At 43.4% G+C, this 24573-nt stretch overlaps 1 protein-coding gene across 2 annotated transcripts in view; it reads left to right on the top strand.

The window, feature by feature from the left end:
• LOC307193288 (uncharacterized protein) overlaps positions 1-18894 on the top strand; it is a 365942-nt gene extending 347048 nt beyond the window's left edge. For both annotated transcript variants that reach the window (XM_079935026.1, XM_079935025.1), the window contains one exon: positions 18717-18894. In XM_079935026.1, coding sequence (XP_079791152.1) covers positions 18717-18730 — 14 coding nt within the window. In that variant the 3' untranslated portion in view covers positions 18731-18894. The remainder of the gene's footprint in view (positions 1-18716) is intronic.
• The last annotated feature ends 5679 nt before the right edge of the window (positions 18895-24573 follow it).

The raw sequence follows: 24573 nt of genomic DNA, 5'->3' as shown, positions 1-24573 counted from the left end.
TCTTCTCTCGTTTACATTAGCTGCCTAACTCCTGCAGGCATTTGGCTTCCCAGTCCCTGGTCTAGAGGATTACAGTAAACATTTTCCTATATAATACTTGAGGGCTCACAAGAACCCTGCAAGCCATCGAGTGCTTGATAAGATTGTCCCCATTTGGACGGCTGAGGAAATTGAGGCTCTGAGAGTGATTGAACAAAGTTGCATAACTAGCAAGTGGTGGCCTTCTGGGGGCTATTTTGAGAAGTATTTAAAAATCATGTGTATTTTTTTTTATGTGAAGCAGTGACTTAAATAAATCAAGATATGTGTAAGAAGACGTTCGTAATAAAGTTCAGAGAATTTTTTTTAAGGCATCAGAGGAGGGAAAAAGTTCTGTAGAATAAAGTGGTCACAGATGTGTTTCCCCCCAGGATGGGGGATCTCCTCTGAGCCTTGATGGATGACTGTGAAGAGGAGGCATGATGATGGCATTCTGGGCAGCGGCTCAGCTGGAGCACAGGCACAGAGTCAGAAGCAGGCAGATGGGGATGAGGTGGGGATGGTAGACACGAGAGGGACCCAGAGGCATGACGGAAATGACTGCTCAGCTGTGTTGCCTTGAGCAAAAGTCTTTTTTTTTTTTTTTAACATGTTTGTTTGTTTATTTATTTAGGCTGCACTGGGTCTTTGTTGCTGCGCATGGGCTTTCTCTAGTTGTGGTGAGCGGGGGCTACTCTTCGTTGCGGTGCGTGGGCTTCTCATTGCGGTGGCTTCTCTTTTTGCAGAGCACCGGCTCTAGACGTGCAGGCTTCAGTAGTTGTGGCTCACGGGCTCTAGAGCGCAGGCTCAGTAATCGTGGCGCACGGGCTTAGTTGCTCCGTGGCATGTGGGATCTTCCCAGACCAGGGCTCGAACCCATGTCCCCTGCATTGGCAGGTGGATTCTTAACCACTGTGCCACCAGGGAAGTCCTTGAGCAACAGTCTTCACCTTGCTGAGTCTCCAGGTCACGTGAAAGTTCTCGACCTCGCTAGGTTTTGAGAGGGGTAAAGGAAATTCTGTAAGCTCAGTGGGTTGTAGTTTATTCATCCTTATTCGGATGAATAGCACAGTCCTGACACTGGCAACCACACAAGAAACGATAGCTATTGTGCTCTTACCGTCATGCAGTTGATAGTTAGCGTGCTGGAGGGGAGCTCAGAGGGGAGAATGGGGTGACTCCTCAGGGGATCTGACCTGGGAGCCAGCAAGATCTCCATCTCTCCACCACGCCCCCTGAACCCTGCCCAAACCCCCCTTCTCCTCAACTGCATGGGGCAGTTTTTGATTCCATCTGAACTATCTTCCCCAACCTGTCACTTTAAGTTGTTCTTAAAGTCACTGCCAAGAAGCAGCATCCATTTGGCAAAGACTATGAAGACAAAATCTTACCTTAGATGCCCCCACTTTAGGTCTGTTCCCGTCATTAGTGAGGGTGGGTGGCTTTGATGCTTAGGAGGTGAGGCAGTAGGTGTTGTGGAATCAGCGTGAGCTCTAGCATCTGACATGGGTTTCTGTACATGGACCTCTGACTATGTGGCCTCGGGCGAGCTGGTCAACCTCTCCAGGTTTCAATCTGCATTATCTGCAAAATGGGAAAAACCATCACCGCTCAGGGTGATGGTGAAGGTTCAAGATAAATATACAAAGTGGCTGGCACATAGTAGGTGCTCAGCTCATTGCCTTTATTGTGGTTCCAGTGCAAGATCTTTATCAGAAGAGCCTGGGAATTAACTTACACTTCATGGGGGATGGGGGGCGGGGTTGACCAGACACAGAGCACAACATTGTGGACACATTAGGGACTCAGTCCTCTCAGTTGACTTCCTAGTCTCAGCTCTGTTGCTATCAAAGCTCTGTGACCTTGAGTAGGTCCCTAAACTCTTTTAGGTCTACGCTTCTATAGCTATAAAATGGGGGACTGGAGGAGTCAGGGTGACCCTGGATATTCACTCTGCAGCTAACATTTCAAATTCTGTATGTCTGTGATTGACAGTTTCACATCCTTCTGTTTCTTGTGTCTGCCCTCTGTCCATTTCTCACACTCTCTCTGGTGGTGACAGATATCATCTCCCTTGCCAATTATAACACCTCAGTCAGGATCCAGCCTAGTAGAGAAAACCTGACATCAGTCAGGACCCAGGCTAGTAAAGAAAGCCTGCAGAATACGGTGTGCAGGCTGGCAGGAAGGGTGGCCAAGGCTGCAGTGCTAAAGTGTTCTTCCCACCGGGTCCTGGTGTCAGGGGCAGACAGGGAGAGAGGCTGCCCAGAAAATGTGGTATGATCTTGTCTTCAGACTTCTCTTCAGAGCAAAGAATTATCTACCAGGAAGGCTGGTGATGGGGTTTAAGGCCATGTAGGGTGATGTATCCATTAGGGTGTGTTAGGCTACCGGTAACAGAAAAAGAACTAAGGGTAAATTTTAAAATAAAATTATCTCACCAATAAGAAGTCAGGACCATTACTGAGGTTTCAGGGTTGTTTCTAAGACGCCGCGATCACTGAGCACCTAGGTGTTTCTCACATCTTATCTCTACCATCCTGTTTGTATTAATGATACAAAGCTACTGCAACTCCAATCATCACATCTTTCCCTGAGAATGTCCAGAGACCAGAAGGAAGGGCAGTACGTTCTCATGCATTATATTTATATCAGAGATAAAAACTCTTTTCTCCTAGGCCTCCTCTTGAACTCACAGGCCAGTTTTACCACCTGAAAGAGGAAATGGAATTGCCGTGATTCGCTTAGACCAAGATTTCTCAATCATGGTACTAATGACGCTTTGGACAAGAGAATTTATTGTTGGGGGGCTGTCTTACATATTATACGAAGTTTAGACACATCCCTGGCCTCTACCCACTAGATGCCAGTAGTACCCTCCTTGTCTTGATCATCAAAAATGTTTTCAGTAATTGGCAAATGTCCCTTACACAGCAAAATGGTCCCAGTTGGAAAACCACTGATTTATACTAATCAGCACTCTCTCCTCCCTGGGGATGAAGAAGGATCACCTTCCTGCAACACATAGCAAAGTCGGTACCTGACAGCATCAGGGTCCTGCCAGCAAGGAATAAAGCAGAGGACTTAAGAGGAGCAGCGGAGGTGAGTCTTGGGTCTGATGCAGGTGAGGAACTGGTAGGAGAACCAAAGGTACCCATTCCAGAAGTGAGCAGATTTCAGAGAAGAGACTGGACTCTAATACTAATATTGATAACATTGACCTGTAGATGGAAGGGAGGATGGAGTGAACATTTACAGAGGATCTCCAGTTGCCAGTCCTGTGCTGGACTCTTTATATGGATTTTGCTTTTAACCCTTAGAGTGCTGCAGCGAGAGGCTAAGCTTGGATGGTTTAACTCTAAGAGGGTTATAACCAGGATCTGTGGGGTGAACCCTATAGGAGACGGACTCACTTTTTCTTGTTCCATGGACCCTTTGGCAGTCTGGAGAAACCTAATGGATCTCTTCTCGGGGCAATGTCTTGAACTGCATAAAATAGAATTCGGTACCTACACTTGTTTCAAAAGATTTTAAGAATGCCCATGAGTTCCTTCTCACGAAGGAAGTAGACACAAGGAGCAGTTGTAGGGATTTCTGCTCCATCTGAGTTTGGACCTTTAAAGACCCCTTCAGTTGATACATTGCAATTCTTATTTTTATGATTATAAAACTACTGCACACCAACAGCTCCCCATCAGGGAAACTATGCAAGAGGAGGGAGAGGAAGCACCAAGAGCTAAATGGGACTAAAGGGAAAAGGCAACCTCTCCTTTCTTATAATCTCCCCATGGCGGCTGCTGCTTCAGAGTGACTCAACCTCAGAGGAAGCCATCCTGAGGGAGGAGCAGTGGGTCAGGGTCAGGGAGAGACGATGGCCCAGGGCAGGAAGGGCGATCCAAGATACACTACCTGAAAGGAGGTTTAGGATGGGGCCAAAACAAAACAAAAAACTATTGCACTGATTGAAAAAAAATAGAAGAGAGAATATAGAAAAATATAAAGATTGTTCATGTTCCTATCACCTGGAAATAATCATTGTTGATTTTAGTTGGTCCTTGCAGACTCGTGCATTTATATACCTATGCACAAAAGATATACTTTTGTTATCATAATGGGACATTGCATAATTATTTATAACTGGCTTTTTTTCATTTAGCAGTTCAGGAACATTTTTCTGTGTTAGAAAATAGTACTGTAGGTTGGGGACAGCAAACTATGGCCCAGAAGCCAAATCAGGTCCTCTGCCTGTCTGGGTAAATAAATTGTTATTGGAACACAACCAACCCACTTGTTTACACCTTGTCTATGACTGCTTTCCTGCTGCACTGGCTGAGAAAGTGTGGCCTCTGAGCTTAAAATACTATTTAGCCCTTTACAGAAAATGTTTGGGAACCCATGAGCTAGCTCATGGGTTTTAAACCTGAGGGTTTATGAATTTGGGTGGGGAAAACGATTACATCTTTATTTTCACCAGTTCTAATGGAAACTTAACCTTTCTCTCAATGATTGATATAGGCAACAAATCACAGTCATGTTAGCAGTACCTGTGAATTTGTCTAGAGCTTGTCACAGACATCTTGTTTACCGCTACCTCAAAATTATAACTATTAGATCTGCTACTAGATCTTTTTACTTTATGCCTTTAAAAAGAAGAATCATATTTACTGACTTATTACCAGAAAAGTTATATTCTGATAACTTTATTTCCATGTAATGTTTCCTTTGCAGTCCTGTGGGTTCTGTTTTGTACAGTTCAAAACATTATTCTGAGAAGGGACCATCCATTAGGTTTCTCTAGACTGCCAAAGGGGTCCATGGAACAAGAAAAAGTTAAGAATTCCTGATCTAGGTAATTTTTTTTTTTTTTTTTTTGCAGTAGGTGGGCTTCTCACTGTTGGGGCCTCTCCCGTTGCGGAGCACAGGCTCCGGACACGCAGGCTCAGCAGCCATGGCTCACGGGCCCAGCCGCTCCGCGGCATGTGGGATCTTCCTGGACCGGGGCACGAACCCGTGTCCCCTGCATCGGCAGGCTGACTCTCAACCACTGCGCCACCAGGGAAGCCCCTGACCTAGGTAGTTTTTAATGGCTGTGTATTACTCCACCCTAACTGCTGTTTAATCAACATATTGGCTATATTGGGGTTTCTTTTCAGGGTGATAAAATGTTCTAAAATTGATTGTGGTAAAGAATGCTCAACTCTGTGAATATACTAAAAATGATTGAATTGTACACTTTAAATGGATCGAGTATATGGTATATGAATTATGTCACAGTGAAGCTTTCCACCCTCAAAAAATGTATTTAATCATCTAAGATAAGAACATGAGTCATGAAGAATATGATTTTTGATACCAGAAAGAGTATGGGATGGGAAATCAGAAGCCCTCTCCTATGACTATAGGAGCTTCTGAATGCTCATCTGTTAGCACACCTACACAAGGTTAATTGAGGTGATCACATGATAACTTCCTCTTTTATGTAAGAATTTATTGATCACCTACTATGTGCCAGGCATTGTTTTAGTTGCTGGGATACAATAGTGCACAAAATAGACAAAGGCTCTGAGGAAGCCTTTTCTAGTGGAGGAGACAAGCAATAGCTAACTAACTAAATAAATGTAGCAAATGATGATAAGTGTTAAAAAGAAAAATAAAGCCAGGTAACGAGTTAGAGAGCAATGGCTGGAGGAACTATTACACATACATGATAGCACGTGTTACGTGGAGGTGCTCTTCAGAGAAGCCTCAGTGATGACGTGATATTTGAGTGACTTGAGAAATAGTATAAATGAGCAAGTTTTGTAAACTGCAAAGTACTAAAGAATATTTATTATTGTAACTACTGATGACATAACCATACCTGTAGGTACTCTGCCAGACGTACCTTTAAACTTCAGATTTCTTCTTTCACAGTTATATCTGTTATGGATTGAATTGTGCCCCCTTCCCCCCGCCCCCAGAAAAATTCATAGGTTGAATCTCTAACCCACAATGTGACTGTTTGGAGATGGGGCCTTTAAGGAGATAATTAATGCTAAAGGAAGTTATAAGAGCATGGCTCTCATCTGAAAGGACTGGTGTCCTTCTAAGAGGAAGAGACAGCAGGAGTGTGGCACACACAGAAAAGGCCACGTGGGGACATAGCAAGAAGGGGGCCATCTGCAAGCTAAGGAGAAAGGCCTCACCAAAAACCAACCTGCCAGCACCTTGATCTTGGACTTCCAGCCTCCAGAGCTGTGAGAAAATTAATTTCTGTTGCTGAAGCCACCCCGTCTATAGTATTTTATTATGGCAGCCCTAGCATATCTTACTCTGAAAAAGTTTATGTATTGAACACAGGAATTATCTAATATTTGAAGGTTTGAAAACCTCACTTGTTTGGCCTCAGAAGCTACTTTAGAGATGATTTTTTGATACATAATTCCATTTTCTTCCACAATTATTTGTTAGTTTTTTTGTTTGTTTGTTTGTTTGTTTTGCGGTACGCGGGCCTCCCCCTGTTGTGGCCTCTCCTGTTGCGGAGCACAGGCTCCGGACGTGCAGGCTCGGCGGCCATGGCTCACGGGCCCAGCCGCTCCGCGGCATGTGGGATCTTACCGGACAGGGGCACGAACCCGTGTCCCCTGCATCGGCAGGCGGACTCTCAACCACTGCGCCACCAGGGAAGCCCTCTTTTTTCTTCTTATAAATGTATTTATTTAATTTATTTATTTTTGGCCGTGTTGGGTCTTTGTTGCTGCGTGGGCTTTCTCTAGTTGCGGCGAGCGGGGGCTACTATTTGTTGCATGCGCAGGCTTCTTGTTGCGGTGGCTTCTCTTGTTGCGGTGGCTTCTCTTGTTGCGGAGCACGGGCTCTAGGCGCACAGGCTTCAGTAGTTGCAGCGCACAGGCTCAGTAGTTGTGGCTCGTGGGCTCTAGAGCGCAGGCTCAGTAGTTGTGTCGCACAGATTTAGTTGCCCCACTGCACGTGGGATCTTCCCGGACCAGGGCTCAAACTCATATCCCCTGCAGTGGAAGGCAGATTCTTAACCACTGCACCACCTGGGAAGCCTTGTTATTCATTTCTAATCTTATTGCACTATGTGGAGGATGTTTGACCTCTGTATTTTCAGTTGGGGAAGTTGTTTTCTCAATGTGCCAATACATCGTCAATGTTTATAAACATTAATGGATGCCCAGGAGAAAGATATCGTTTCTGTATACAAATGTACATATCGATTCTTACTAACTTTATTGTTCAAATTCTCTTCCTCGACCTATTTATAGTTTTTAACTACCAGATTTGTAAAAGTGTATGAAGAATGTTTTAAAATCACACTTGCCTCCTACCTATTTCACCTTTTTTTCGGGATCTGTGATAAATGATACACTTAGGTTTTTGACTGTTCTGTCTTTGCTGTGGATTGTAACTTTATCTGTACAAAACTGCCTCTTTTGTTTCATTAATGATTTTTGTCTCAGATTCTAAATTGCCAAAACATAATTGTGCCACCTCTGTGATCGTTTTGTTGGCATTTTCATGGAAAATGTTACTCATCCTTTTATTTCTAAGCTTTTCTCTTTCATTCCTTTTAGGTGTGTATTTTGCTTTTGCTCTTTTAACCTTTGTCAGTTAATTGTGAAGGAAGCGCTTTTTACTTTCTTTTCAGGAAGGAGGCTCCATGCTTTCATAGAACCATGGGTTGTTTTCTTAATACGGTACCATTTGACTTAGGATTGGTGAAAATTCCTGTGATATTCGGCATTTGACCCTCTATCAGGCCTGGTTTCTATCTTTTTCTTAGTTTTCATAAGTATTTGAGCGGAAGTTGGCAGATACTGTGTCGGGGCCTGCAGGCAGATGCCGTTTTAAATTAAAGTCTGCGCGGCCAGATGTTCATGCTTCATAAGATAATAACATAATAACTTCACAAATAAATAACTTCATAACTTGACATAGACATCAAGTCACAGCTGGAAGTGAACTCTAAAATCATGCCCTCACCTTTCTGTCACTCACTCAAGACTCAATTTTCCCCCTAAGTAAGCCTGATATAGAACTAATACTAATTCAGTGCAACTTAACAGGTTTTTCCTGGCCTGCCAGGCCCTGGACTCATTTTCATTTATTTATTCGCTTAACAAAAGTGCATTGAGCAGTTCCATGTACTGGGCACTGTTCTGAGCTCTGGAGATAAAGTGAGGGAACAAGGCAGACTGTTTGTATCCTTGTGGAGACTACATTTTTAATAGAAAAAATAAACAATTAAAACTAAATACATAATTTTAGTTAGTGATGTGTGCCATGTAGAAGAATAGCGTTGGAGAACAGAGAATGACAAGCAGATGAGGGAGCTATTTCGGGTAAGGTGGCCTCTTCCCTAAATGACGCCAAGGAGAGACCTGGAAGAAGCAAGGGAGGAGCGAGGGGAATGCTGGGAGCAAAACGGGAGCACACAGCATCAGTACCAGGGCCTCAAGACACGAACATGCTGCCGCCATGAAGGAACGTTAATATCCCTGTTGTGATGCTCAGTCAAAATCCAAAGCTCTGGGCAGATGTAGCTGAGTGGCTGCCCCTGGCTCATGTGTTCCCACCCTGGCATCCAGAGGGATGCTCTGTCATCTCTCTCTGGCTTCCATTGTAGGAGAGGGAGCACGCACAATTGGCGATTTCCCCAAACAGAGAGAGAGTCAGCTGCTGGACAAATAACAGTGTCTACTTCGGCTTACTCCTTTAGCTGTCCAATATGCCTTGCCACACTTTTTGTTTTTTAACTTCCAGCTAACATTGTGCAACTGAATCCCATAGAGCCACAAACATATTCATCCACTTCCCAGAGGAAGACAACACGTAGTCTCTTCAGCTCTTGCGTGCCCAGCTCAAAATCCAGGACTTCTGCATCATGACCATTCCTCCGGTTCTTTGGGACTCCATCTCAGTATCATGAAACCTTTGGATTAGATCGCAAAGTTAACCACCGTGGCACATTCTGTGTAAAAATAGTATATGGGAAAGAAAGAAGGAAGAGAAGGGAAATTAACAACTGCAAGCATATAGAAATACACATGCATTTTATTTTAAAAAGATATTAAAGGATACTGTTTTCCAAAGTAATTGAGCCATTTTACATTCCCACCTGCAATACATGGGAATTTCTCCATGTCCTTGTCAACACTGGTTATTGTGTCTTTTTTATTACAGCCACTCTAGCGTGAAGTGGTATTTCATTGTGGTTTTAATTTGCATTTCTCTAATGCCTAATGATATTAATTTTTTTTTTCATGCACTTGTCATCCATATATCTTCTTTGGTGAAATGTATATTCACATCATTTGGTCATTATTTAATTGGGTTATTGCTGAGTTGTAAGAATTCAAGTTCTTTATCAGACAGATGATTTGCAAATATTTTCTCTGTTCACTTTCTTAATGATGCTGTTTGAAGTATATACATTTTAAAAAAATATTTTACTGAAGTATAGTTGATTTACAATATTGTGTTAATTTCTGCTCTATAGCAAAGTGATTCACTTATACATATTTTTTTCCATTCTAGTTTATCCCAGAATATTGAATATAGTTCCCTGTGCTATACAGTAGGACCTTATTGTTTATCCATCCTATATATAATAGTTTGCATCTGCTAATCCCAAACTCCCTCACCTGCTTCCCTCTCCCTTGGCAACCACAAGTCTGTTCTCTATGCGTGTGGCATGTTTCTGTTTCTTAGATATGTTCATTTGTGTTGTATTTTATATTCCACATATAAGTGATATCATATGGTATTTGTCTTTCTCTTTCTGACTTACTTCGCTTAGTATGACAATCTCTAGATCCATCCATGTTGCTACAAATGGCATTATTTCATTCTTTTCAATGGCTGAGTAGTATTCCATTGTATATATGTACCACATCTTCTTTATCCACTCATCTGTCAATGGACATTTAGTTTGTTTCCATGTCTTGGCTATTGTAAATAGTTCTGCTATGAACATTGGGGTACATGTATCTTTTCAAATTACAGTTTTGTCTGGGTATCTGCCCAGGAGTGGGATTGCTGAAACTTATGGCAACTCTATTTTTAGTTTATTGAGGAACCTCTATACTGTTTTCCGTAGTGGCTGCACTAATTTACATTCCCACCGAGTGTAAATGAGTTCCCTTTTCTCCATACCCGCTCCAACACTTATTATTTGTAGACTTTTTAATCATGGCCATTCTGACCACTGTGAGGTGGTACCTCATTGCAGTTTTGATTTGCATTTCTCTAATAATTAGCGACGTTGAGCATCTTTTCATGTGCCTGTTGGTCATTTGTATTTCTTCCTTGGAGAGATGTTTATTTAGGTCTTCTGCCTGTTTTTCGATTGGATTGGTTTTTTTTGTTACTGAGTTGTGTGACCTGTTTATACATTTTGGGAATTAAGCCCTTGTTGGTCGCATCATTTGCAAATGTTTTGAAGTATATACATTTTTAATTTTGATGAAGTCCAATTTATGAAATGTTTTCTTTTATCCATTATACTTTTGGTATCCTTTCCAAGCATTTTCTTTTTTGTTCAAGGAAGATAACATAATTTTGATGTAAAAACATATGATACATTTTTCTTACCTCTTCACCAATTTTGAATAAGCCCCATATATGGTGGCAACAGTCTCCTAATCTAGTATCTGCTTTGCAGGGTAAAAAGTAAGTCACTGGGTGAAACTTTTTGCTATCAGTGCAGCCTAAGCCTGCAAGCCATTATTGGTTGAGTTTTTGCCTATGTCTGCCTGTCCTTTCCATCTGATTTCATGGATAACTTGGCACCAGTGAGTTAGTCCTATAGCACAAGGAAAATGCTCCTTTTTGAAAACAAAAGTCAAGCTTTGCATGCTGGCTTCACTGAACCTAAAATAAGACAATGGAAGGTGACAGACAGTCCATTCAAGAGCCCACCTGTAAGGCCAGATAGTGTGTGGGCTACTGCTCTGCAACTTCCTAGCAAAGTGACCTCTGGCAACTTCTTTGGTGGCTCCAAACCCCAGGTGGTCCTTTTCTAAGATGGTAACAGTTATAGGGAGGCTAGGCTTGCCCTGTGTATACTCAGCTCTCCATCGGTGTCAGTCATCGTTGTCATTGTAATCATTATTGCCACTGTTAGTTTAACTAGGACTAGCAAAAAAGAATCCCAGAGTTTCAACTTTCAGAAACTTCTTTTGGATCTCGGTTTTCAAGATGCTTAGGAAATCAGAGATATTCCTTATTACTCAGTGTGGTCTCTGGACCAGCAGAGTCAACATCAAGTGGAAGCTTGTTAGAAATGCAGGATCTCAGGCTCCACTCAGTTTTGCTGAACTGGAATCTGCATTTTAACAAGGTGTCCAGGTGATGTGTGTATCCTTTACAGTTTGAGAAGCACAAGAATCTTCCGAGCGTGAAAGGAAGAGTGAATACCCCGGCCTACTCCTTAACTCCCTCAATTCCACCCACCGTCTGACTACTAAACAGTCCTCCCTTCACTTAACCAGGTGTTCTTCAAGGTGATCAAGGTTTGGCTGGGGCTTTCTTTACCGAAAGGAGGTTAGGGAGAGTGCTGTCTTATCTTAGATGCACCATTACAGATAATCACTGTTTCTAGGAACTTCTTTCATGAATGGGGTTACTGTACCCTTTCAAAGAAAAAGATAACGGACAGTTAGCATAGACAAGATATGGACAGATAAGTAGAAGTAGTAGGGTTGGTTTTCCCTTTCCCAGGAACCTAGGAACAGGCTGCCAAAACCATCTCTCAAAGCTCTCAGTTAATCTTTTAAAGAGTCAACATCTGTTGAAATTTTATTAACTCACGGCCCTTCAGAGTGGGCATTTGTGGATTCAGAGTTTTCTCAAAGTCACAGGCTTTGATGAGAAAAAGTCATGTTTTCCAGCACAAGTTAATAGAAAAGATAAGACTTGGACCACACTTAACTGCCAAACTCATCTGTGCCCGATCTCTGAAATGCAGTGCGTCCAACTGTAAAACAAAGTGTCCCTTCTCTCTCTCTCTCTTTTTTTTTTTTAAATTTAAAAGCTCCAGGGAAAACTGTGGGAAAAGTCACAGCAAAAAATCACACATTTGGGATTCTGTTTTACTGAAGTCAAACTAGGATTTGCCTACCAATGCTCAGATCAAGGGGAGAGGGAAGAGAAGGGAAGAAAGTGTTAAATGGCAAGTTTCACGGACAGTAGAGCCGGGTCTCCCAAAGGGTTTCTTTTTCTTAACCCCGTACCCCTATTTAAACTGGTATTTAAACCACATCAGGAAGAACTACAGTGACTATAGGTAATTCAAGTATCAATAAAAGCTTTGGGGGAGGAGAAGGCATCGAAAGTGAATCTTGCAGGAGAAGTAGGAGTTTGACAGGAGGAGAGGAAATGTCAAGGGGAAAATTTTTTTTAATTGAGCTATAATTCATGTACCATAAAATTACCCCTGCTAAAGTGTACAGTTCAGTGTTTTTTAGTACATTTTCAAAGTTGTGCAACCATCAGTGCTATCTAATTCCACAACATTCATCAACCCAAAAGAATCCCAGTACCCATTAGCAGTCATTCCCCATTCCCTCCTCCCCTCCACGCCTGGCAACCAACCTACTTTCTGTAACAGGACAACTTTTAAGACAGAGAAAGGGCCAGCGTGCAGGGTGATGAAGTGAAAGTTTTTCTAAACTAGAGTAAACCAAAGGTGTCCTTTTATCTTGTTTTCAAACATACTGGGATGTTGTTTTTATTCAGGTATGGTGAGGCCAACAGATCAGGAGAAAAATGCCAGTAAAAAGATAGTTTATTGTTCACAATTCCCAAATAAGGGACACACCACACCATGCAGGGCTATACAGGGAAGCACTAGGGTGGGTCAGGAGGCAGAATGAGGGGAAAAGATGGTCCAGAGCCTTGCTTGTGGTTTTCTCAAGAAGGAACGGGCAAGTCAGGGTAGGCAAGCCAAGCAGGTTTAGGATTGGATAGTTTGAATAATTTCAGTGGACTCTGGGCTACAGGGGTCGTCCCTACTGGTCCAGTACCTGGCCCTGGGGTGATTTAGGGTGGGGGGGTGGGGGGGGGTGGGAGATAGTGTCCCAGCCTACAGGAGGCTAACAAAAGGAAACAAATGGGGAGTTTGGACTCAGTATTTGTTGTTTGCTTATCAAAGGTGTGCCCTCAGGCAAGTTGTTTGCTCTCTCTCTGGGAATTTGCTAGCCCTGTAGGGGCAGTCCCTCCCTTCCTGGCTCTGTGAGGCCCCAAGATGTCAAAGCATCATAAAATGTAGAAAAAAAATATGATTAATGCACACAGTCAAGGTCATCAGCTGGGATACACACCTTAGGAAATGAGACCAGTGTCTAATATAACATGTTATCATCTATTTTTGCATCTTCTTTCTAAACTTAAATATTTTTAGCCTTTTTTAAAGCAGTAATATCCATGAAATCATGGGGTTGATATACGTAGCATATTTCTCAGGTAAATATTAAAGTAAATACATAACAAAATTACCTAAACCATGTTGCATACCACCGGTGTTTTGTGTGTCCCAGAATGGGAAGCACTGATCTAGTTCAACTTCTTCATTTTACAGAGGAGAAATATGAAGCCCAGAAAGAGCAAGTGACTTGCCCAAGGTCACATAACTATTTGTAGCAAAGCAACGATTAGAGTCCATTGCCCTTGAACCCCCATCCAATTGCATTTTTTTGTCTGCACCATTCAAGTTTCACTGATGCTAACAGAAAACAGGGCAATCACTTTGAGTCACTTCTACCAGAGATTCCTTGTGTTATTCTGATTATTTCGTGTCCCAGTCATCAATTTAGAACTACCAATGTCATGTGCCTGAAAACAGAAGCACTTTCTCTGGTGTATTTATCTGTATTCTTCATTCTCTACCTCAGGTCACTGTGGAATCGGGGTCATGGGTGGTAGAGGTCTTCTAACCTGGACACCTCAGAGTTCCAATGACTAACACATCCCTTGCTCTGAGAACCGGGCCAGGAGTGCCCAGTGTAATCCTGTCCTCAGAAAGTCTCCTCAGGGGCTTCCCTGGTGGCGCAGTGGTTGGGAGTCCGCCTGCCGATGCAGGGGACGAGGGTTCGTGCCCCAGTCCGGGAGGATCCCACATGCCGCGGAGTGGCAGGGGCCGTGGGCCGTGGCCGCTGAGCCTGCGCGTCCGGAGCCTGTGCTCTGCAACGGGAGAGGCCACAGCGGTGAGAGGCCCGCGTACCGCAAAAGAAAAAAAAAAAAAAAGTCTGCTTAATTCAAATATTCCAAAGATTAAAATTTGAAGGTGGAAATGACACGAAAGCCAGACTACAGAGAATCCAAAAAGGTAATTAAGAGCGTAGATACAGGGTTTGGAATTTCATGTAGAAGTACCCTAATATCTTACAAAGCAGACAAGGAATCTCATTAATATAATGCATAGCAAGGAATGATCTAGTCCACTCGGCAGCTTTCCTCGAGGTATCTGTGGTCTTATTAACAATAGTGAGAGCTGACGTTGAGTCCTTACTGCCCACCAGGCATCAGTCTAAACACTTAGAGCATGAAGAAAGCACTGGGATTCGCATGTTGCAGATGAGGCTACTGAAGTAGAGAGGGGTAAATAACTTACCCGACGTCAGACTCGTAGTAAGGGGCAGAGATGGGATGTATTCACGGGGGTGTCTGACCCTGGGACCCACGCCCTTGGCCACCCTATTACCCCACTCCCACACAAGGGCTTCCCTCCTCCAACAACTTACCATCTGCTTTTCTAGAAATTCACGTGCTTTGCGTCAGGATGCCCGACTCAAATCGAGCTGACTTGAAAATATTGAAATGTTCAGATTTAGAGCTTTTCCTGGCACAGCTGTTCAACATGAAGCAGCCCCTGGGTCGTTAAATAGTAGGACCGCACCTCAGGCTTGCCTGTTGTCCATATTGCTGGGCTGCTTGCTACCCGTGACGGCTCTTTCTTATTCAGTAGGAAATTCATTAAGAATTACTAGGAGATCCTTGACTCTTGCTCTCTCCACAAAGTTAGGATCGCATTTGGGGTGTCATTTTCTAATGAAATAATTACAAGTCTAATAATGTATTAACCATGTGAAGGATGCGTTCAGGTTCTTTGGTCTGATGGCGGGGAGCAGGGGGGCAGCAGAGAGGTTGATTTTTGTTTTAAAGTTTAGAAAACACCTTATCCCCCTTCACCGTCCTCCCACCTTGTCAGCTGCAAGTGGTTCACCCTCAACTAATTGAGGCCCCTCTTCATTTTCTAAAACTGTTTACCGTCAGTGCTAGGAAGAGGGTGGACCACATCGAATCCAGCGTTCCTACTACTATTAGTACTGTGACGCTAAAATAGTAATAATTCACTGCTGATAATTATACTATGGTATAGTTCTTGTCTTGTGTTATATTAATGAAATTCTGTGCCCTGTTGTAAAATATGAAAACATATGTACATAAAATGACATGCCCTGCCTTTAAGCTCAGTAGATTGGAGTAAATATAAGGTTATGCCTGTCAAGACGTCACTTATATTCTGAGATGATTTCTTGACAGGGAGAGGAAAGGATGTTATCTCTAGAACCTTGGAAATGTCCTCCAATTGAGATTATGCCCATCCATGCCTGGCAGATGAGAACATTCTCGATCAAGCATGTCGTGGAGTTTGGAGCAACTGTTCTTGTTCAGTCCCCTCATTTAACAGAAGAGGAAACCAGAGCTCAGAGAGGTTAGATAACTTGTTCAAGATCACCTAGGTGGGTGAAGATGAAGCTTAGGAGAGGCCTGTCAACTCCTCGTCCTCCATAAATATCACTCATTCATCGAGATCTGTACTCATTCTCGACTATTGCCACAAACTTAGCAGCTTAAACAACACACATATATTATTTTACAGTTCTGGAATTTAGAAGTATGACTTGAGTCTCATGAGGCTAAACTTAAAGTGTCAGCAGGGCTGCATTCCTTTCTGGAAGCTGTAGGGGAGGATTTGTTTCCTTGCTCTTCTGGCTTGTAGACAAAATTCAGTTCTTCGCAGTTTTAGGACCAAGGTTCCAGATTTTTGGGCTGACTGCAAGCTGATGACTCCCCCCAGCTTCGAAGGGTGCTGCGTACCCTGGCTCATAACCCTCTTCCTCCATCTGCAAAGCAATGGCTGGTCAAGTTCTTGTCATGTCCCATCTCTCTGACCCTTCTTCCATGGTCACGTCTCTGTCTGACCACAACTGGGAAGGGCTCTCCATTTTAAAGACGCATGTGATTAAATTGGGCCCATCTGGTTAATCCAGGATACTCTTCCCATCTCAACGTCCTTGCCGTTAATCACGTCTGCAAAGTCCCTTTTACCACATAAGGTAGCATATTCACAGATTCTAGGTATTAGTACATGGATGTTTCTGGGGGCCGTTACTTTTCTTGCTAGTCCATACCTTCTAGTACCCCACCTCTACCCCAAAGAGATGTCAGGATGCACCCTCAGTTCTCCATCTGCTGGACCTTCATAACTGGCCTCCTACCTTTCATTAACTCCCATCTCCAATCCCACTGGATTAACTTTCTCCAAGGCCCAGGGTTAACACATCAGTTCTCTGTTCACCATAGTGGATGGCTCCTCCTTGCCCACTTCATTGAATCTACCTCCTCACCCTGGCATTAAGGCCTTCGCTGATGTCTTATTTGATTCCAGACTTTCTTTTTTCATATCCTAACAAATCTCTTTTGCAGCCCATTTTCTTCTGTCAAAATGAACCATTCCAGCTTCCCCACATGCATCACTTTCTCACCTCTGTACCCACATGACTTTACCCACATTATTTTCTCTGCCTGGACTGTCCTTATCCTCTCATCTGTGAATTTCCTAAACCTCAAGTTTTCCAAACTCAACTCAAATGTCACTACTTCCGTGAAGCCTTTCCTCCCACCATCATTAAGGCAAGAAACAGAACTTTCTTCTGATTTCTCATGGTTCTCATTTATCCCTTTGTCTTGACGCTAAGCGTTTCTGCTTATCTATTGCTACGTGACAAACTATGCCCAAACTTAGTGGCTTAAAACTATAATTTGTGGGCTTCCCTGGTGGCGCAGTGGTTGAGAGTCCGCCTGCCGATGCAGGGGACACGGGTTCGTGCCCCGGTCCGGGAAGATCCCACGTGCCGCGGAGTGGCTGGGCCCGTGAGCCGTGGCCGCTGAGCCTGCGCGTACGGAGCCTATGCTCCTCAACGGGAGAGGCCACAACAGTGAGAGGCCCGCGTACCGCAAAAACAGAATAAAAACCCTATAATTTGTTATTATATTTCATGAGCCTCTAGGTCAAAAATTTGGGCAGGGCCTAGCAAGGATGGCATATCTTTGTTCGATGATTTCCGGGACCTCAGCAGAGTTGACTCAGGTACTTCTCTTGCTTGCTCTCTCCCTCCACAGAGCTTCTCCACATGCCCAGCCTGTGCTTCCTCACAGGCCGCAGGGTAGGTGAAATGTTTACTGGAAGCCCAGGGATCCAACAGACCAAAAGGGAAGCTGCTGGTCCCTACAGAGGCCGGCCTGGACCTGGCAGAGCACCACTTGTGTCTTACTTTATCACCCAAAGCGGTCACACACTGGATGGACTGGAATGTCAAAATATTTGAGAACACCTTTGAAGTAACCCAAATCATGGTCTAAGTACTCTGGTCCGTGCCTGATCTTTTCTCTAAGACTGGGAGTTTGGAGTGTGACCCATTTAGTGGCCGCTGTGGTGTCTAGCACCTATCTTGGCCCATAACATGTATTCGGCAATTTTTGTTGTTAATGAATAGATAGGTTTAGCAAGTTCTTCTTGCCAAAGGTAACCACACCTAATTTTACATTCTATAGAGTGAGAAAAGATTGGCTGGGGATGTGGGGGTGGCTAGAATTCCTTTTTTAAAGCCATGCAAAGAGTTTGAAAATGTCCATGTGCAAAATAGAGGGCAGACTGTGGGCATGACTATAGATTTGAGCCGTGAATTATGGGTAATCAATTTTAGGTTGTATTGAACCAATCTTTCTAATTGGATTCCTATGAAGCACCTGCTTTCCGTCAAACTACAACTTGTGCGTGGGCAAGTCACACAGAAATCCATTTCACATCGATTTTCAATGCTGCCTAATAGTTTGTTTTGCTGATTCAATCAAAATGTAAATCTGTAATGACCAACTCAAGTGCTTGCCATAAAATTGCTTTTTATCAGCGCTCTGCTCCGAGGTTACATTGTATCAGCTTTTACAAATTAAAATTCCTTGTTCAAATATACAATTTTCCTTTCAAAATGCATTTAGCAGCAACCCTTCCCATTTTAACCGTTATTATGTCATGACAAAATATGACCTTTCTCTTTTGTCAGAAGAGCATTGAAAAGGTTTTGCAGAAATTTTGAAAATACATTTAATAACAGTAATAAGATAATCATCATAATAAGATGGCAATTATAGTTTTATGAAGAGAAAATTATTAGAAGGCAATGTGAGGAATAAAAAGGAGAAAGATCTTTTTCATAGGCTTGAAAAAGAGGCTCCAGTTGCCTAATTGCTTTGAGCTTTTTCCCTCATCTGCAAACCAGAGCTAATAATATCTACCTCACAGCCTTGTTGAAAGGAGTCAATGGAAAGTGTACATTTCTGGCACCTAGTGAGTAGAGTAGTCAGTAAATGTTAGCAATTATTATCATTTTTATTATTTTCTTATGGTTTCTTAGGGTGCTTTCCCTAAAGAACTAACTTTCTGGGAATAAAGAAAAAACAAAGGCATGAAGAAAAAGAAGAAGGAAGAAGAGGGAGAGAGAGAAAGAAGGAGGAGGAGGAAGAAGACGGAAAATCATGAAAGATTCAGAAGAGACAAGAGGATAAGGGACATCAGTGCAGATGCTCCAGGGGCTCTGGTGTGGGTCAGAGATGGCTTCTCAGAGGATGCTGGCCTTAAAGGGTTTCACCTTAGACACTGAATATGTAAATGGACAATGGCAAGACCAGATGTGTCAGTAGAATCCTGACCTACAACGTCTGCAGCAACCACACTAGGAAGCCTAATCACAGCCTCTAATTGCATGACCAGTTCAGGAAACCAGAGCACAACCTCTTTAGTCATGGGCCCAGGACAGTCAAGACTCAGTCAGTGACGGCCAACATGTCTATTTTTTGCCCCCGCTCCCAGCTCAGGAGTAACCCGAGAAAGCCAAGTATGCTTTCAAACCACATAAACTGCCCCACTTCCAGTTAATTGCCCCCACCTTTCCCGTGCCAACAGCCTCCCATCAGGGTCCACCTAAAACCTTCCCTTTCCCTCACTCTAAAAATTTGCCCCTCTCCTAAGAGCCTTTGAGTCTCTGACAAATGCAAGTGATGGTGGCTGCCTCCCTCGTGTGTTAGTTTCCTAGGGCTGCCGTAACCAATTACCACAAACTTGGAGGCTTACAACAACAGAAATTTATTCTCTCACATGTCTGGAGGCTAAAAGGCCTAAATCAAGGTATCAGCAGGGCCACGCTCTCGCCAAAGGGTCTAGGGCAGAATCTGTTTCATGCCTTCTCTTAGCTTCTGGTGTTGCCGGTAATCCTTGCCACTCCTTGGTCTGTACGTGCGTCACTCCAATCTCTGTCCCCATCGTTAGGTGGTATTCTTTCTCCGTGTCTCTCGCTGTGTCTTTTCTCATCTTCTTGTAAGGACACCAGTCATATTGGATTAAGGGCCCACCGTGCTTTAGTCTGACTTCACCTTAACAAATTACATCTGCAATGATTCTGTTTCCAAATAAGATCACATTCTGAGGTTCTGGGCTAGATGTGAATTGGGAGGGGTGGGGGAAGGCGGACACTACCAACCCAGTCCACCTTGTTACAGACAACTCTAAATAAACAGACATTTATTTCCACATGACACGTGAGGACGAAAGCTAAGAGTTGACAGGTTAAAGGGGGAAGATGGTAGGGAACACATAGGGCATGTAGTGTGGTAAACTATCTGCCGTGACAAGCAGTCCCCAAAGTTTAGTGGCTTAATAGTCCAGGTTTATTCCTCACTCATATCGTAGTTCATTGGAGGGGCAGGGGTGCAAGGGTCCAGGCACTGACTTGCTTAGGGAGCCAGGCTTTTCCATCTTAGACTCATTTCTACTCATCGTTCATTGGTCTGAACTTAGTGAGACCACACCTGTTCTAAGGGAGGCAAGAAGATGTAGCATAGCTGGGTGCCAGGAAGAAGAGAACATATTGGTGGTGGCCTGCAGCCCGGTGCAGGGAAGGGAAAGGCTCATCTCTGTTCACACTCCCCTCCCCTATCCGATGGCCAGAGGCACCAGGAACCCTAAACTGCAAGCTTCATGAGGGACTCCTCTGAAGGCTGCTCTCTAAACTGTGCCTACCTCTCAACCCATTCTTTCCATGCTTCCCTTATCAGTATGACACTGAGCAGTTCATAAAGGATAATTCCTCTGAGGGAGCATTTACCAAGAGACCTAGATTTCTCCCAAAGGAATGAATCTCTAATGGTAAAATCACAGCTCTTGGAAGTAAGACTGCAGGGTGGAGTTAGGGAAGAAGATCACAGTGAGTAAAGACCTTTGTCCTTACCTGAGGGTTAGACCAACCCAGGAGGGCACTATCAGAAGGGGCTTAGTGATCAGGTAGATGGCCTTTAGACAGACCCCAGTTTGATCCCCAGCTTAGGCATTTACTAGCTGTGTGAACTAGCACCTGTTTCTTTAACATCTCTGATCCTTGGTGACCTCATCTATTAAATGGGGCAAAAAAGACAACTTACTTCATTGACTGCCTCTGAGAATTTAAGTAAGTAAATAATTAAGAATTAATTATGTACCCAATTAACAATAGCCATTGGTAGCCAGCAAGAGTAGCTTGATTTTTTTCCAATGATGATGAAACTTACATTCAATTCCCAGTTCTAATTATCAAAATACCTAATAATATTATCCAACACATGCATCCTTTTGCTCAGGTGGGAACTCCAACCTGGGGGCCCCTCCTGTCTTCATCCTTGTATTACTCTCCCACTCACTTCTCTCATCCATCAGCCTAGTGCCTTGTATGTAGTAAATGCTCAATAGAAGCTCCATTAAAGCTCCAGGCCCTAAGGAACAAGAAAGTGATCCTGAATCATTTTAATGACTTATAATTAATGTGATGAATGAGACATGGTCAGTGCTTTGAGTTACTGCTACTGGGCTCTCTGTCAAAGAGACAGCAGATCTTTTTTTTTTTTTAATAACATCTTTATTGGAGTATAATTGCTTTACAATGGTGTGTTAGTTTCTGCTTTATAACAAAGTGCATCAGCTATATGTACACATATATCCCCATGTCTCCTCCCTCTTGCCTCTCTGACCCTCCTTATCCCACCCCTCTGGGTGGTCACAAAGCACCGAGCTGATCTCCCTGTGCTATGTGGCTGCTTCCCACTAGCTATCTGTTTTACGTTTGGTAGTGTATATATGTCCATGCCATTCTCTCACTTCGTCCCAGTTTACCCTTCCCCCTCCCCATATCCTCAAGTCCATTCTCTAGTAGGTCTGTGTCTTTATTCCCATCTTGCCCCTAGGTTCTTCATGACCTTTTTTTTTCTTAGATTCCATATATATGTGTTAGGATACAGTATTTGTTTTTCTCTCTCTGACTTACTTCACTCTGTATGACAGACTCTAGGTCCATCCACCTCACTACAAATAACTCAATTTTGTTTCTTTTTATGGCTGAGTAATATTCCATTGTATCTATGTGCCACATCTTCTTTATCCATTCATCTGTTGATGGACACTTAGGTTGCTTCCATGTCCTGGCTATTGTAAATTAAGCTACAATGAACATTTTGGTACATGACTCTTTTTGAATTATGGTTTTCTCAGGGTATATGCCCAGTAGTGGGATTGCTGGGTCATATGGTAGTTCTATTCTTAGTTTTTTAAGGAACCTCCATACTGTTCTCCATAGTGGCTGTATCAATTTACATTCCCACCAACAGTGCAAGAGGGTTCCCTTTTCTCCACACCCTCTCCAGCATTTATTGTTTGTAGATTTTTTGATGATGGCCATTCTGATCAGTGTGAGATGATATCTCATTGTAGTTTTTTTTTGTTTTGTTTTGTTTTTGCGGTACACGGGCCTCCCACTGTTGTGGCCTCTCCAGTTGCGGAGCACAGGCTCCGGACGCGCAGGCTCAGCGGCCATGGCTCATGGGCCCAGCCACTCCGTGGCATGTGGGATCTTCCCAGACCGGAGCACAAACCCATGTCCCCTGCATTGGTAGACGGACTCTCAACCACTGCGCCAATAGGGAAGCCCTCATTGTAGTTTTGATTTGCATTTCTCTAATGATTAGTGATGTTGAGCATCCTTTCATGTGTTTGTTGGCAATCTGTATATCTTCTTTGGAGAAATGTCTATTTACATCTTCTGCCCATTTTTGGATTGGGTTGTTTGTTTTTTTGATATTGAGCTGCATGAGCTGCTTGTAAATTTTGGAGATTAATCCTTTGTCAGTTGCTTCATTTGCAAATATTTTCTCCCATTCTGAGGGTTGCCTTTTCGTCTTGTTTATGGTTTCCTTTGCTGTGCAAAAGCTTTTAAGTTTCATTAGGTTCCATTTGTTTATTTTTGTTTTTATTTCCATTTCTCTAGAAGGTGGGTCAAAAAGGATCTTGCTGTGATTTATGTCGTAGAGTGTTCTGCCTATGTTTTCCTCTAAGAGTTTGATAGGAGACAGCAGATCTTAACTTTGGAATCCTGCATTTAGGCATTGCTGCCTTTGCCCTAATGCCCACAGGGCCCTTTGGGACTTCGCTGTTTGAAATAGACGCTCAGAGGACACAGCATCCAGCACTCAGCCTCAGCTTCAGGCCTCTAGGGTAGAACCATGGCAGTGATTTTTCTTTAACAAATTCCCCGTCAACCTGAGAATCCAGTGTGGTGAAGTCCAAAGGGGACTAACGGTACCTGGGAAATGTGACCGTCACGTGTTTAGCCCTCACCGGGCTGCTCACCGGGAGTTGCTGAAACCCACTCTCATCCAACTTTCAGTGGACAATTGGGAGGATAGAGGCCCCTCCCATGGGCTCTCAGTGGAACGGAAAAATTGCTGCTTAAGATTGAAAGATTGTGGCTTAAGGAAAACTTCCCTCGAATAGGTGAACCTCACAGTGTTCGCCCATCCGTGCTGCTTGGTTGACCCTGAGGGCGTCAGGGGAACCTTCTGCTGTGATCGTGGGACCCAGTGGCCCTGGTCATAAAAGTCTTAACAGCACAAGTTTGTTCTCTTGTGTATGTGCTGGGGCCAGTTTGTAAGGAGTCCCTTCCCTTCAAGCCCCGATGAGATACAGCATTTTAAGAGCTGCTTACTATCTTATTTATTTACATGAGAGAAAATCATGAGCCCTTGTTTTTAAGTTTTTCATAAGGAAATGTGGAAATCCTTAGTTTAGCCCGAGATGAAATTTTTGCTCTCTGAAAAAGAAGTGGCCTGGCTCCAAGAATTATGGGCATTATTCAATTGTAGCCATCCTTGGTACTTAGGAAACTCTATTCTATTCTAGATAAGAGAAATCAAGTAGTTGTTGGCTTTTTGTTTTTGTTTTTGTTGTTTTCTATGACTTAACCACTCCTGTGCAGAGTGGCTGGGTGGTATTCTATCTCTGCAGCCCCTGAGCTCAGCATAGCAAAAGGTTTGCAAGGGACCAGTCAAAGGAGCTGTGAGTTGTACGACTGGAGAGTTTTGTCTAGTGGTTTATCCAGGTTCTCAGTCTCTGAGTGTCTGAGTGCCAGTAGGAGCTGTTCAGACAGTGAAGAGACAGCAAAGAACACAGACCAGCTCCCTGCTCTCATGGAACGTGTATTCTAGCAGAGGGAGACCCACGATGAGCTATATACTGTATGAACAAGAACACCCCAAAATAGTACATTATTGAGTCGTTTCAAAAGGTGATGGGAGAGATATGAACAGAGAAGGGAGGGGGCCACCTGAGCTGGAGGCATCAGGAAAGGCCTCTGAGAAGCTGAGCTGAACTTGAGGTACAAAAAGCACTTCCCATGAGAAGATCTAAGGCAGAAGGCAGATGGCCCGTCACAAAAACCCTACCTGATAGCAGCTTTTGTGCACCCTGCCAGCTAAGAATAGATTTTACATTTTTAAATGGTTAGAAAACAAATTTAACTTTTTTAAACAAATTTTAAAAATATTTTGTGACACATAAAAATCATAGGAAATTCAAATTTCAGAGTCCATAAAGGTCTATCAGAACAAAGCCATGTCCACTTGCTTATACACCGTCTGTGGCCACTTTCATGCTACAGTGACAGACTTGAATAGTTACAACGGAGAACTGATGGTGCCCAAAGCCTGAAATATTTACTATCTAGCCTGTTACAGAGAAAGCGTGCTGACTCTGATCTAAAAGAAGAACATTCAGACAGAGGGACCCACACATGCTAAGTTGCCGTGCAGACTCGGGGGACGGTAGGGAAGCTGGATAAGGTGGAAAGATGATGTCAGAGAGGGAGAGACCAGATCCTATGGACCCAGGGTATTTTTGACATCTAACCATATGCTACC

The sequence above is a fragment of the Stenella coeruleoalba genome (genome assembly GCF_951394435.1).
Source record: "Stenella coeruleoalba genome assembly, chromosome: 10".
NCBI classification, from domain to species: domain Eukaryota; kingdom Metazoa; phylum Chordata; class Mammalia; order Artiodactyla; family Delphinidae; genus Stenella; species Stenella coeruleoalba.
The sequence above is the reverse complement of the archived record's forward strand: the minus strand, read 5'-3'. Positions and strand labels throughout refer to the sequence as shown.